This window comes from Anabrus simplex, chromosome 1 (genome assembly GCF_040414725.1).
Source record: "Anabrus simplex isolate iqAnaSimp1 chromosome 1, ASM4041472v1, whole genome shotgun sequence".
In the NCBI taxonomy this organism is placed as follows: Eukaryota; Metazoa; Arthropoda; class Insecta; order Orthoptera; family Tettigoniidae; genus Anabrus; species Anabrus simplex.
In genome coordinates this window covers 1,026,080,730-1,026,096,701 of record NC_090265.1, presented here as the reverse complement: position 1 = coordinate 1,026,096,701, position 15,972 = coordinate 1,026,080,730, and the positions used below count along the sequence as shown (strand labels likewise).

General features: G+C 37.5%; 1 protein-coding gene across 1 annotated transcript in view; it reads left to right on the top strand.

Moving 5' to 3' along the window:
* LOC136857914 (uncharacterized) overlaps window positions 1-15,972 on the top strand; it is a 175,974-nt gene that overhangs the window by 114,249 nt on the left and 45,753 nt on the right. Inside the window, exons 23-24 of the mRNA XM_068225176.1 lie at window positions 255-305; window positions 2,188-2,244. Coding sequence (XP_068081277.1) covers window positions 255-305; window positions 2,188-2,244 — 108 coding nt within the window. The remainder of the gene's footprint in view (window positions 1-254; window positions 306-2,187; window positions 2,245-15,972) is intronic.

The following is a 15,972-nucleotide window of genomic DNA, read 5'->3' as shown; positions in this document are numbered from 1 at the left end:
TGAAAGCCAAATGAGTTACTACCTACATTCCTATACGTTTAGGGAGTACACTTTCTCCTTTTGTAGAAAAGAAATTCTTACTTATTATGGGGTGGATGCAGCAGTAGGTTAGTACTGAGGAGATAGCCAACGAAGAAGCGCTGGATTAGGACACTTTGTCCCTGAAGTGGTGCTGCAGGACAGCGTTATAATTCAATTTTGGACTTTAAAACGAACAGTTGTAATGCTTTGCTTATTATTTTTGTTTTTTACAGACTACCTAGGTGGTAGTACGGATGCGACTCAACCAACCTATGAGACACAACGTAAGTAATTCATATTATATTTTATATGAACGTTTATTGGTTAAATTTAGTTTAAATAACGCCACCATATTCCTACATTTCCCTATCACCCTTTGTCTGCGTTTCCGGGAAAGGAACAGGGTGTTCACGCTAATTGCTCTTATGGTGCCATCCAAATTTGATTCCTGATAGGTATTCATGCACAAGAACTGCATCCCCTACGTCAACGTATCAAAATTTATATATTCGTCATGCTGTAATCCTTATTGTATTGGTTACGAACATAAATAAGCAGTGACGGTACTGATAAGAGCTAATCCATAAGAGATGCATCATTACAAAAGTAATCAAGATCATCACACACATTAAGGGAAGTTGTTTATATCTTGCTTAGTCAACGGTATCACACTTCACGCTTTATGATATGATCCTATTAGTATAAATGCTAAAAATAAAGGAATATTTCTAGTGAAGGAACTGTACAGGCACATGAATGACTTTCAAAGAGGTCGTGTTATGGACATGAGAAGAATTAAACGCGTCCGATGGAAACGCTGTTCGCTGAACGGCTTGTCCGTATACTCCGTGTTACGTAGGAAAATACGAAGACAGGCGTAACACAAGAAGATAAGGGACTTGTCGTCAGAAGTAGACGAAACAGAGAAAGGATCCACATGTATGGAGGATTGGTTTGTCCTTTTGGGTAGAACCTTCAATAGAGTTAACTTCGCAGCGGAGGACTGTGACATACACACTTATCAACCGTTACAATGTGCCAAGTGTTATGACAACCTATATTCTTCAACTTCACTCTCCAGCAGGTCACCATTGATTCTCCATCAAGTGGCTGGAATGGTTCATTGTGCAACGAACAACGCAAGCCGGGTGATTAATGACACTATATTGAAATTGTGTATGAATTGTGCTACTGCTTAGGTGAATGGATGGCCGGATATGTACCTGCATCAGGCTTACTGCGATACACAGAGTCCTGCAGGGGAGCGCTATCGGTTTGGATCCTATATTACCTCTCGGTCAATTCAGTTCTACCACTGAACTTTAACATCATTCTCAGGTCGGTCAAGTTCCCATACCCTCCAGCCATCATTTGGGGCATTAATTAGTACGAAGAGGCCGCAGTGGCAACATTATCATTTTTGCATGAATATTATGTAGTAGGTCTCTCCTGGCTTTCTATATCGCCTTATTTGTCACTGAGTGGAGATATTCTTGGCACGCTCAAACGGTAGGTCCAGCTATAACATCGTCTACCAGTAAATATTGATAAATTTAGATGCCATTCCATTTCTCGGAGGGCCAATGATGTTACATGTTAGGCCCCATTAAACAGGCATTATCATAATCATCAACCATTTCTCGGTTCGTTGAGCCAGAAGTGGCTGAATAACATATTGCACTAAGGGTATGAGACATTGCAATACAACAAATTATTAAGAATTGTTCAAAGTACACACTCTGATAAGTGAAGCACAATAGAGCAGCTAATTTTAGATATTCTAATTTTAGTGATCATCATTTTAGTTTATTGTCGAATGATGCTCACTTATAGGGACGAACACCATAGTGTTACGCATTATAATACAGTATAGGTTATATGTTATCACTCTGGAGTAAAAGAACCACTCAGTCTACATCGGAAAATACGTCAAGTAACACTTATTATGTAATTTTAAGAAACTGAGCAAAATACGACTGATTACCAACCAACTTACATAAATGTATAATAATGATTGTATTATGGATTGGAAACTGCAAGTGTTCGCTATGGGATGGAAGTTAATCGTAGATTATAAACAGAGTTTTGTGCATTTTAATCCATAGATATTAAGACTATATGATATGGCATTTTCCCACTCACATCTTGTACAATATATTGTTTCAGATTACAGAACGACCGATGACACCACCCAAACTTCTGAAGATGAATATGAAACTACAAGTAAGCTAACGTGCTTATTATACACGACATAAATATTAGTTAGATTTTATGAACGATTGGTGCAGATTTTTCTTGCTTGCCGTATATAGCAAAAGGTTTCGTCTAGCAATACAATGACATTCTTCATTGTTTTTCTTCATACAATGTACTAATGATGACACATTTTTCGTTTATTGCTATTCTTTATTGACAGCACTCTATCCCTACGTTGCCAGTATGACTAGAAATAAAGGATACAGCTGACAAAGTCATACATTTTGGAATATTGTATTAGAACATTTGATCTCATGGAATTGTAATTAGAAGAAATCTTTCGGGATTTTGAGTATCATTCCAGTCTGTGTACGTGAAAGTGCTATTTTTTTAATAATGCTGGGATTTTAGACACATGAAAAGATCGATCGTTTAATATGACGGGCTATCCTAGTATGTTAGAACTGAAGTTCACTTGACATTAAATGATAACACCCAATTAACACCCAGGAAATGATGGAAGTATTACAGGTCATGATACGAAAAGTATAATGTTGATTAATCCACATTCCAAGTATAAGGTAATTGTGACATATCACATGAAGGAAGAGTTGCGTCTGATTCATTAATATGGAAAAGGATTTTCGGAGGTTGGGTATTCTACGATCAAATATGAATGACAGTCAAAACAGCAGTGTTTATATTCATTAGAATAATATTTAAAGAATAAAATAATTACGGATCAATTAGCGAATCAATTAATTAATTAATGCGAATTATTGGGCCGCTGAAATTAAAAAACGTGAAAGACGCATAAGAGATAAAGTAATTAAATCTAAAGAGACTCGGGAAACGAGATAGTATAAAAGGAACGGTACACCATGTACTGAGGAATGGGATCTCATAATTATAGAAATCATGAATGAAATCATATGTTCCAAGTATCAAGGTGTCAAATTAGTAAACACGGAAGTTGAAGAAAAGACCACATGATGTAGGGAAGGGCAATACATAATAATACAAATTAATATAATGAAGTTTATTGTCAAGCAAGAAGAGAAATTAATGTTTCTGAGAAAGAATTTGGAGTTGAGTAAACCGGAGTATATTTAGGATAGAAAAAAGTCGAAGAGGAAAAGTAATTGCCGTATTCTACAGGCTTTTATATGTGAAATGACCAACGTATGAACATTAGGGAGTTATAGTTCAGAAAATGGACAGAAATATCTGTTAATCGCGGAATTAATGAAAATTGTCTTATGAATATTTCATGCTGTATGCTAGTTAAGATGCGTATACATAGTAATATATGTGGAATAATAGTTTCTAAGGTGTTTCAGGTAAATTATGATGACATAGAAATGGGATCCATGAATGTGGGAGAAGTCTCGCACTAAGATAATGTGGAGAGCTTGATTACACGTTTGCCCGATAAAACCATAATGAGAAGCGAATAGACATTGATACAGTCGGGACAGTAAATTTTCTCTTATGTGAATTACGTAGATATTGGAATATTTCCTCTTTAATATTTAAAATTAACCAAGACGACGCGTGTTTAATATCAGATCAGGTAATGTGCTTAGATTTGAGTTAAAATACGTTTTCAACTAATTTAAATGTGATATTTATGTTATCGTCGACTGATAACAGTTTCAGTATGAATGAACATGATTGTTAATAACATGTAATGACGTGTGAAAGGTACGTAATTTAGGTTCGTGCAGAATACTATGATGTGTTAAGTCCGATATGAATCTGATGCCAGTATGAGGATAGAGTCATCCTAAAAACACTATGTAGTAGGCATATGTAATATTATTTTAACAGGTTTGTTTATTATTCAAAAGCAGTAAGTGTAAAGGATTTCACGAACTATGTCCAAGAATGTTATAGGAATATATAATAACACAAAAAGGAAGATACTCAGTGAGATTATAAGCTTCAAGCAGGTTGAGGTAATAACATGTTTCTTTGAGTGATATAAATGAAATCAGTGTAGGAAAGATATTTCCATATCACACAAAATAGTAACGTAATCAATAATTTTATGAATGCGTGTCGTCTGTAAACATAATCGGACTTATACTCGTTGGCAGAACGGTCATCGTACTGCAATTTGGTTCAGAGGGTCCCGGGTTCGACTCACGGCCGGGTTGGGGATTTTAACCTTAATTGGTTAATTTCAATGCCACGGGGGCTGGGTGTATGTGTTGTCTTCATCATCATTTCCTCCTCACCACGACGCGCAGGTCTCCTACGGGAGTCAAATGGAAAGACCTGCACCTGGCGAGCCGAACCCATCCTCGGATATCCCGGCACTAAAAGCCATACGACATTTCATTTCATCGGACTCATAAAGTTCATTCCAGAGGAATTTTTCAAAAAAAAATTGTTGGATGAAGGTAGTATTCCAATAAGGGTAAATTCGTATCGGTTATTTAATTATCGATGGACTATGAATTGAATTGAATTGAATTGAATTGAATTGAATTTATTGATAATGATGATATACATGCCACTGAGGCTGAAAATCCCCTTTATGTAGGGTCTACTTATAACACAATACAAGTTTATGAATATACTAACTACATTTTATAATATTAAAATATTAAATTAAACATTAAATTTAAAAATTAAAATACAGATACCAATTCCAATAAAATTTAAACATAAATCATAAGTAATAAAGTATATCATTCGATTTTTTAATATTTTAGGCTACAATAATCTCAGGAATATAAAAACAGAAACAATTGTCTTAGAAATATACATATTTCTTATTATTAGACACAAGAATACCTGATCTCAGGCCCCTTGCGTACTCCTCCAGGAAGACAGATGTTAAGGACTGCTTTAGTTGGGTGCAGTTCCTGTAATTTGCGAAACGGTGAAGATTAAAGACATTGGAGATACGGAATGCAGTGCGAACAAGAGATTTGTTAAATTTAGTGGTACGATGAAGTGGAATTGGAAGGGTAGTTTCTGTAAACCTATTATCTCTGTTATTTAATTACTCCATTGATTTAAATGCATTATATAGGTAGGGTGGGGTCCTCAGTTTGAGAATTTTGTGCGTAGCAACGGCTACTGAGATTTCCCGTCGTTCATGGAGTTTCAACCATTGCAGCTGTATGTAATAGGGTGTTATGTGTTCATCACGCCTGGCATTTGTCACCTAACGAACACATGCGTTTTGTACCCTCTGTAGTTGTATGTTCAAAGTTTCAGATAAGTCGTTGTATACGACTGATCCATAGTCAATTATGGGGAATATAAGACATTGGACAAGTAGTTTCCGCATAAAAGGTGGTGTACATGACACGTTACGTTTCAAAGTATGCATGGATGACACAACTTTTCTGATCACATTTGACGTATGATCAGACCAGGATAGGGTTCTGTCGAAAATGAGTCCTAGATTGTTAACCGTGTCACTATAATGGATTTCTTAATCTAGAATTTTTATTGCTGGGAGGGATTTGAGGTCAACAGTTCTCAGGAGTTTTGAGTAACCTATGCAAATAATCTGGGTCTTGGCCACATTTAATTCGAGGTTATGATTTGCGCTCCATTCGATCAATCGAGAGATATCATGGTTGAAATGCATTATACAAGAAGGTGCGTTAGTGGGACTGAAGTGGAAGTAAGCTTGTAAGTCATCAGCATACATGTCATTAATGTAAATAAAAAAACATATTGGTGATAGTTATATATGTAAAATGGATGATATACTGTTGGTGTTGAATCCAACATTGTAAAAGAATATTAACAATACACAGGTTTGGTCAAATAAATGTTTTCTGGTGTCGTCTACAAACGTTAATTAAAAATGAGTAAAAACCAGCTACATAAATGATATTTTGAACGTCAAACCAAGCAATCACGGTTATCTCAGTGAAGACTGACTGTTTTCAAATAATAACTGTATGATATTTTAAGTTGAATTATAATTCTAAAACAATTCTTAAAATAAATAATTGGAGAAAATTGAACCTAGTAAACGTTAATCTCTAGTTTTCTACTTTCTTGTTAACTAGTATATCATCCTAAAAGATTGAAAATATTCATAAAATCACGAAAACATTCTTCCAAGTATAAATACTTCTATGATAATTTATCACCGTCCGCCATCCAGCAGGATACCACATCCCTGAGGTCGTATGCGAATCTGATGACGAGGCTAATGTGAGCAGAGTATGCATCTAGTAGTATATCTACAAACGGTTCGACATATACACGAAGCGAGTGTGATCTGAATTCAACTCGGCTCTCAGCTCTGACTTCCGGATACTTCATCCTAACGTGGAAAGAAACACATGGACAGAGAAATCAGTGTTTGGCGATGCCGCTATCAATTTCAAGCAAGCAAGGACTGCAAATTATTGAATCCCCAATAGTTCAACCATTAGAAGTCAGTGAAGATGCATACTAGGGAAATGCCGCTTAAGATTCACACTGCCCTGCTGAGTGGCCCAGACTGTTGAGGCAGGTTTGATCCCGGCTCAGTCCGGTGGTATTTGAAGGTGCTCAAATACGTCAGTCTTTTGTCGGTAGATTCACTGGCACGTAAGAGAACTCTTGCGGGATAAAATTCTGCAAACTCGGCTTCTCCAAAAACCGTCAAGAAGTAGTTATTCGGACCTAAAAACAATAGTATTATTAAAATTCATACCATAGGAATGAAGAGTGATGTTGTTCTAACTACTGTACTTTCCTCTCTGGGGCAAAATGTGGTATTAAATATCATCAGCAAGTCCGCTTAGCAATTATTTACTGTATTCGAAGCGAATCTACACGCTAGACGTTCACATCATTTTTCGTAGGAACTAACCGCAGAAGGAACTGTGTAACTAGTGTCGCCCACTGCTTTTACGGTTTTCGGAGGCGCCGAGGTGCTTGAATTTTGTCTCAAATGATTCCTTTAAAATGACACGAGACTGATGTATTATAAGACATTGGAATCTCACCTGATGCAGTCGCGATCGAACCTGACAACTTCGAGGACAAAAAGGCCAGGGCTTGAACCGTCTTATCCGCTCATCCCCGCGGCAGTATGGACTCTTTTGCTTGCTAGTGATTTATCGCCTCACAAACACGTCGAATGTTTTCGGCAACGCAAGAATCGTAAAGAAAGACGGATCTTGCTACTTGCCAAATAAGTAAGCATCCTAACCGATTACTGATGATAAATCCAGGATCTACTGATTACCATTTATTGAAGTGCAATGAACCGGTTGCTATTTATTTTTTTGGATTCGGTATTTCTCCATTTGTCTCTTGGCAGAGGAAAGATCAAAATGTAGCACTCATCGAAACCTCAGTCTCATTTATTGCAGTAACAGTGTTGAATAATAATAATAATAATAATAATAATAATAATAATAATAATAATAATAATAATAATAATAATAATAATAATAATAATATGAATCTAATTTAACATAATCATTATTATTATTATTATTATTTTACGTCCCACTGCTTTTACGGTTTTCACAGACGCCGAGGTGCTTGAATTTTGTCTCAAATGATTCATTTTAAATGACACGAGACTGATGTATTATAAGACATTGGAATCTCACCTGACGCAGTCACGATCGAACCTGACAACTTCGAGGACCAAAAAGGCCAGGGTTTGTACCTTCTAATCCGCTCAGCCCCGCGACAGTATGGGCGCGGTGTGGTGCATAGTAATGACATTCGGAGCACGACTTGTGCGTCTAGATATCATGAATGGTCCGATCGTGCTGAAATAGCTCTTTCTGACTCAGTGGGGAAGGCAGTGGCAAACCATCGAACTTGGTATACGTCGCATTAAGATATAACCTTCGCATTAAGACTTAACGCCCATTAGTACAATGTCACTATATATATTTCGATTCTCTATATTAAGAATTGCGAAAATATACCGTAAACCTACAATACACACATATGGTTATGCCAAGTTTTACGTTGACACTCATATTGAAAGGGATATTGGAAACAATCTTCGACGCAAATTTTCCTCGAATCTAAAACCATACATTTTAACTCTTTTCGTGTTTTACTGATAAGACTCAATTACTAATAACGAGGTGATTCATTCGAAGTGCATGAGATATGCTCTAAGGACGTGCACCGACGGCACTGATAGAACCGCAATTAAAATGTGATTACGTGCCTCGGAAATAGGCCTAGAGTAATCAGAGTGATTTGCTAATAACCCCTAGTGGGTGGGGGCGATAGAATAACACCCACGGTATCCACTGCCTGTCATAAGAGACGACTAAAAGGAGTCTCAGAGGCTCTGAACTTTGGAGCGTGGGTTGGCAAGCACGTGGCCCTCAGCTGAGTCCTGGCATTGCTTCCACTTACTTGTGCTAGGGTCTTCACTTTCATCTCTCCTATCCGACCTCCCTTCGTCAACTCTTGTTGTTTTCTGACCCCAACGGTATTACTTACGGAGGCCTAGGGACTCTCATTTTCATGTCCTTCGTGGCCCTTGTCTTCCTTTGGCCGAAACCTTCATTTTTCGGAGTGTCTGATCTCTTCCATTTTTATCTTTGATTAGTGTTATTTAGAGGATGGTTGCCTAGTCGTACTTCCTCTTAAAACAATAATCACCACCACCACTGATATGCTAATAACTACTTAACAAAAGCTCATAGAGGCTATTTAAGGCGATGTGGAATGAACAGCGTTGTGTTTTTGCTATTCCAGTACAGAAGCAGTGCATTCTCCTTCTGCTGAGTCGAATGGGGAAGTATTCTTTACATTATACATATATTTTATCTATACAAATAAAAATGAATCGCTAAATGTGTTACTAAGCGCAAAACTTGGGAATGGCTGGTCCAATTCGGCTAGTTCTTTTTTCAAATATTCGTCGAAGTTCGAGTAAGGTTTTTACGAAGAGAAAATACGAACAAATAGCCAGGAAAAACGTAAAAGCCCCATTTCTCTTTTTCCATTGAAACTGTTCGTCTCTCTTTCCTTCTCCCACGTTTGCGCTTAGCGCTGTCCTCTAATCCAGCGCGTTTGCCAAATGTCCGGAAATTTACATTTTATCGGTTAAAATGGGTGAATATCGGATTATGTACAAAATTTCAAGCCGCATTTGATGCTGTTAACAAAAAAAACGGTTTACAAAATAATTGAGTGTGAAAATGTTAATATAATGGAATGTTACCTCAAATGCAAAATCTTCATTGCATAGAACTTATCATGTCATAACTTCTATTTTATATTCGCTATATTTGTAATTTTTTCACTGCTGGTACAAGAACATTTCAGTTCGACGTAAATAAGTTTGTTTTTAAATTTAAATGTGAAGAACTATTTGTGTTTCTTTTCAGTCATGTTGAGAGATTTTGTATGTGCAAGCACGAGAAAGTCAGTCGCTGGCCAACTTCTTTGCTATTGAATTTGCATGGGGTGGTCAAAGCGAGAAAAATGGTCTTCAGATATGGAACTTATTTTTAAAACAAACCCAAAGTTCTTATCTCGCTCAGTTCTCAGTTTGTGAAAGGAAGAATGTCTCCTTGGGTTTTGGTTTCGCGCGCACGCTCTCCAGACAGTGTCGTGTTTTGCTATAGTTGGAGACCTTTGTCTACCCTGATTGTTTTTAAATCTTCGCTTCTCAACAAACAAGTTCATCGATTTCTTTGGATGATTGGTTTATTGTGTGTGTGCTTCCATATACAGTATTCTCATTTCAAGACTCATGCCGCCTATGAGAAGCGGGCGGGGCAACTTCGGTCGAAGAACTCGAAATGCTACAATCCAAGATAATATTCAGTCTGATCGGACTCCAGAACAACAAGGAACTGAAAGGATTCGGATATCACGAACCCGTGCAGCGCGTCGTTCAGCTAATAATCTTCCAAGTTTGAATCGAGCTGCTTTCATTTACGATGTATCAATTGACTACAGTGCCTACCAATGCGTTTTATTATACCTGTGAACTCAGTTTGCCAAAATTGTAAGGCATTGAAATACACAATTGAAGCCGCTGGATTGTGTTGCGCAAATGGCAAAGTGAAATTAGTGCCATTGATTCCACCATCAGATCCATTGTATTCATTGGCTTCAGGAACAGGAACAGATTCCATACATTTCCTTACAAATATCCAAAAATATAACAACCGCTTTCAAATGACATTTGGGGCAACAAATGTACTTCGGGACAGTATCATGCCAACATACAAGGTAACATATAACAAACAGACTAATCCCCCATATTACTTTCTTTTAACATATAACAAACAGACTTATCCGCCATATTGTTTTTGTTTATTTTATTTTATATCTTTTGTGAAAAATATAATAAACCTGTCCTCCTTAATTTATAGATACAAGGCCAAATATGTTACAGAGTAGGTTCACTGTTGCCGGTGTTAGATGGCGACTACAAATTCCTGCAATTTTATTTCTTGGGCAATTCAAAGCAAGAAATTTATCTGCGTAGTGCACATAACAGTTCAGTGAAGATGTCTATTTTAGAACAATTACAAACCTTCTTTCCTGAACACAATCAGTTGATAACATTGTTCAAAACTGCACTGGATCTCATGCCATAATCACAAAATTTTAATCAGAGCTGATAAATCTCCTGTGGGCCAACATGCAAGACGTTTCAATACGCCAACAATTGATGTTGTCGTTGTTAGAGTTGGAGGAAATTCGGAAGCCCGTGATATTGTTTTACATCGCCGGAATGATCAGTTATAGCGTGTGTATGAAACTCACCGCTCATACGATGCTCTGGAATATCCCATCATATTTTGGCAAGGTGAAGATAGTTATCACTTCTCGATTATGATGATAAATCCCCTTACAGGTAATTGTAAATTTGGATATTTTGTATCAGCTACTATATGCATTATATGCAAGTTCAATCACTGTCATTAAAACAATAATTTATTTACAGGTGCCGAAACCAACAAAAATGTCAGTTCAATGAGGTATTATTCATACCGCCTTATGGTTCGTGAAAATGAAAACAATCACATATTGAAATGTGGGCGATTATTTCACCAATATATATGTCAAAATGGAAACAGAGCGTTTGACATTCATCATGTTGAACCAGAGTAAACTCCGTTTTGAAGAGTATATCCAACTTCGAGATGCGATTAACAATGATGGAAATGCAGAGAATGTCGACCGGATGACCATTCTTCCAGCAACATAGATCGCAAGTCCTCGACATATGCATGAATATGCTCAAGATGCCATGTCGTATGCTCGTCATTATGGCACAGCAGATTTATTTATCACATTCACGTGCAATCCGCAATGGTTAGAAATCAAACAAGAGTTATTGTCTGGCCAATTAACCATTGATCGCCATGACATTACAGCTAGAGTATTCCAACAAAAGTTGAAGTCCGAAATGGATTTCATTGTGAAACATAGCGTGTTTGGCGAGACGCGCTGCTGGATGTATTCTGTGGAGTGGCAGAAACTTGAATTGCCTCACGCACATATTCTGATTTGGTTGGTTGAGAATATAAGACCAAATGAAGTTGATGAAGTAATATCAGCTGAAATCCCCGATGTACAAATAGATACAGGCTTGTATGAGGTAGTTATTAAAAACATGATTCATGGTCCCTGTGGAACACTTAATCAAAATTCACCGTGTATGGTGGATGGCAAATTTTCGAAGCGTTATCCACGGGCATTAGTACCAGAAACAATGACCGGAACTGAAGGTTATCCACTGTATCGTCGCCGGTCGACTGCAGACAACTAAAGATCAACAATAGTCAAAGTGAAACAACAATTCATTGAAATTGATAATAGTTGGAGTTTTTCATGTTCACCGATCCTATCAAAGACTTTCAAGGCGCACATCAATGTTGAATAATGCCATTCCAACAAATCTATCAAATACATACCAAAGGAAGTGACATGGCTGTGATTGGAGTTAGTGCAGAGAATTCCAATGATGAAGTTACCCAATACCAAATGGGCAGCTACGTTAGCAGTAATGAAGCAATTTCCCGCACGTTTTCCTTTCCCATTCATGAAAGACACCCCACTGTTGTTCACTTAGCCACACATTTAGAAAATGGTCAAAGAGTACATTTCATGGCTCAGAACGCATTACAACGAGCTGTTGAACCACCATCTACAACCTTAGCCAGTTTTTTTAATAGTATCAGAATGACAATTTCTCCCGAACGCTGCTATACTCCGAAATGCCAAAATATTATACTTGGAATCAATTCTCAAAGAAATTTCAACGACGGAAACAAAGGAAACCACTTCCAGGTTACCCAAATGTATATTCCACCGATGCAATGATTCGAATTTATTAAGTCCATCCAAGCAACGACGAGTGTTTTTATTTGCGATTGCTATTAGTCAATGTTCGAGGCCCAAAATCATTCCATCATTTACGAACTGTCAATGATGAATTGTGTGGCTCTTACAGAGAAGCCTGCCTACGTTTGCAACTGTTAGAAAATTACGTTCATTGGGATCAAACTCTCATTGATGCTGTAATTTCGTCACAATCTCATCAAATATGAACATTGTTTTCTATTAATTATATCAATATGATGCCCATCAAAAGCAATTGGTTTATGGATCAAATAGAATCATGATATGTGTGATGATATCTTACATCAAATGCGCATCACAACAGGAAATCCAGATTTACAAATCAGTGATAAAATGTACAATGAGGTGTTGGTATCAATTGAGAACATGTGCTTGATGATGTCAAACAAAGTATTATCTCAATTAGGCATGGCCGTGCCCAATCGCCCGTTGCACAACGCTTTTAATCAAGAGTTGCAACGCGAAAAACTGTACGATCTCGATGCTTTAAGAGAATCAGTTCGAATAAACATTTCGCTGTTGAACCAACAACAAAAGTATGTAGTTGATACTCTAATGAAAGTTGTGAATGATGGAACTGGAGGGATTTACTTCTTGGACGTTCCCGGGTGTACAGCAAGAACGATCTTAATTTCATTGATTTTAGCAACAATTCGTTTTCACAATGAAATTGCACTCTCACTTGCTTCATCAGGCATTGCAGCTATATTGTTGGAAGGCGGTCGAACAGCCCACTCAGCGCTAAAATTCCCATTGAATATGAATATGAAAGCAACGAAACTTCGATCTGCAACATATCGAATGGTTTTGCAGCAATGTAAATTTATAGTGTGGGTTGAATGCACCATAGCGCATGAAAAGTCTTTTGGAGGCATTAGATCGAACCATGCAAGATCTGCGAAACAATCAAAACCGACTTGGCGGAGCGATGATATTGTTAGCAGGAGATTTTCATCAAACATTGCCACTGATTCCACGGTGAACGCCAGCTGATGAACTTAATGAATGTTTAAAGTCATCAGTTTTGTGGAAACACGTCAAGATACTAAATTTAAGCCAGAATATTCGTGTAGAGTTGCAAAATGATCATTCTGGAGAGATATTTTCAAAACAAGTAATTGACATTGGTAATTCTCTTCAGAAGTTCTGACTGGCTGCATTATTTTTCCTGACAATTTTTGTCAGTTTACTGAATTCAAAACCGAACTCATTCAAGACGTGTTCCCAAACATTGCTCACATTACACTGATTATATTTGGCTGAGCGAACGAATTATTTTGGCTGCCAAAAACATGGATGTAAATGCATTAAATTTCAAAATTCAAAATGAAATTGCAGGTGAATTGAGGACATACAAGTCAGTTGATTCCGCTACTAACCAAGACGATGTCGCCAACTATCCACCCGAATTTTTGAACTCGCTGGATTTGCCGGGATTGCCGACTCACATTCTTCAATTAAAGGTCGGATCAGTGGTCATAACGTTACGAAATATCAACCAACCGCGTCTTTGTAATGGCACACGGCTAGCGGTGAAAACATTGCTGAACAACGTGATCGAAGCAACCATTCTATCGGGAGAAGGCGTTTTGATACCACGCATCTCTATGATTCCGACTGACATACCATTTGAATTTAAACGACTGCAGTTTTCAGTGCGCCTCGCTTTTGCTATGACCATAAATAAATCCCAGGGTCAGTCATTGAGTGTTTGCGGCATTATTCTTGAAAACCCATGTTTCTCGCATGGCGAATTGTATGTTACCTGTTCCCGTGTTGGAAAACCATCAACGTTGTTTGTTTTCGCGCCAGGCAATCAAACAAAAAATATCGTGTAGCTTAAAATTTTATGATGAAAAATGTCTTCATAGTGTTGATTGGAAGCAGTGTTTTCTATGATAGATATTTCCTACGAAAAAAGAGGACTAAGTTTTGTCACATTATCTTCCCGCGACAACTTATCAAATTACTTGATTTGCGACGGCGGATAATTATGGCTCTGTGAGGAAATTGAAGACCAGCTGAACAGTTCCCAGTCAATAGGGTTATTTCTGGGTAGTGGTATACTGTGACCTATTTAAGCATTTCCTTATTCACAATAAAGATATTAATATTGTAGGTTATGAAAACTCATTTTTTCCAGTAGTTTGTTTCTAACATTAGGTAGCAATAGAAAAATAACTGAATTGATTTTGATGATGTAATAATTTGCATTATTCTGAAATTTTCGTGCAGGACAGACTGAATTTGAGTTCGTTCCATTGTCATTTATGTTTGATAGAACGACGTCCGTCGGGTCAGCTAGTTGCTTAATAAAATAATGGTATCGATTTTACGTCCCATCAACTGCTTTTATCGGTTTTGAAGAAGTCGAGTTGCTGGAATTTAGTTCTGCAAGAGTTCTTCTACCTGACGGTAAATCAAATGACATAAGGCTACCGTATTAGAGCACCTTTAAATACCACCGTAATGAGTCACGATTAGTCCTGCCCATGTGGGCTCAGAACACCCTATCCTTTGACCCACAGTCCGGCTGTTGTTTATTTAAGTAAAGAAACAAAGATTTTTTAGGGTTTCTTTACCAGCGGGCACTGTCTTATTTGGGACGTTACTTTAAGTAAGGGCAAAATAAAGCTGACCAGTTCGATCAATAAAAATTATTGTATAACAGTCCGACTCGTTGGCAGAACGGTCAGCGTACTGGCCTTCGGTTCAGAGGGACCCTGGTTCGATTCCTGGCCGGGTCGTGGATTTTAACCTTAAATGGTTAATTCCAATGGCACGGGGGCTGGATGTATGTCCTGGGATATCCCGGCACCAAAAGCCGTACGACATTTCATTTCATTGTATAACAGCTATAATTTCCTTACATGCAATTTCAATTCCAGTAAAGTCTATGCAACGTAAATGCAGAGAATTTCGATGATACAGGAAGTTTACTTATGTTAATGAGATAGTATTGATCCACATCTAATTCAGGACCATGCTGGTGGTTGGAGAAATAAAATTCTGGTGATATAATTGAACAATATGGAGTTCTATAATGCTACCGTTTTATTATTAGACTCCATATTCTAATTTTCTCCCTTATTCGCAAGAGTGCGGAGAGCCAATGGAGTGGGGAAAATTGCTACTAACACATCCCAGGAAGAGTCTAATGAAATGCTCGGTGAGCACGAGGACTAAATCAAGCGATCGTGCAGAGCTCATTGTGAAAATGACATCGGAACATGGCAATGTTATGAAGCAAACGTACAAAGACGATCCACACGATATAATATTTTACTGTAATTCTTGTGTTCTTTTTCTTCGCCAATGGTAATTTATGGTAGCTTGTTTCACATACCGGAACAATAATTTATGATTCTAGGAAGGAACCAACTGACAGCTACACATTAGACAAGGGTATATTTAAGTTTATTT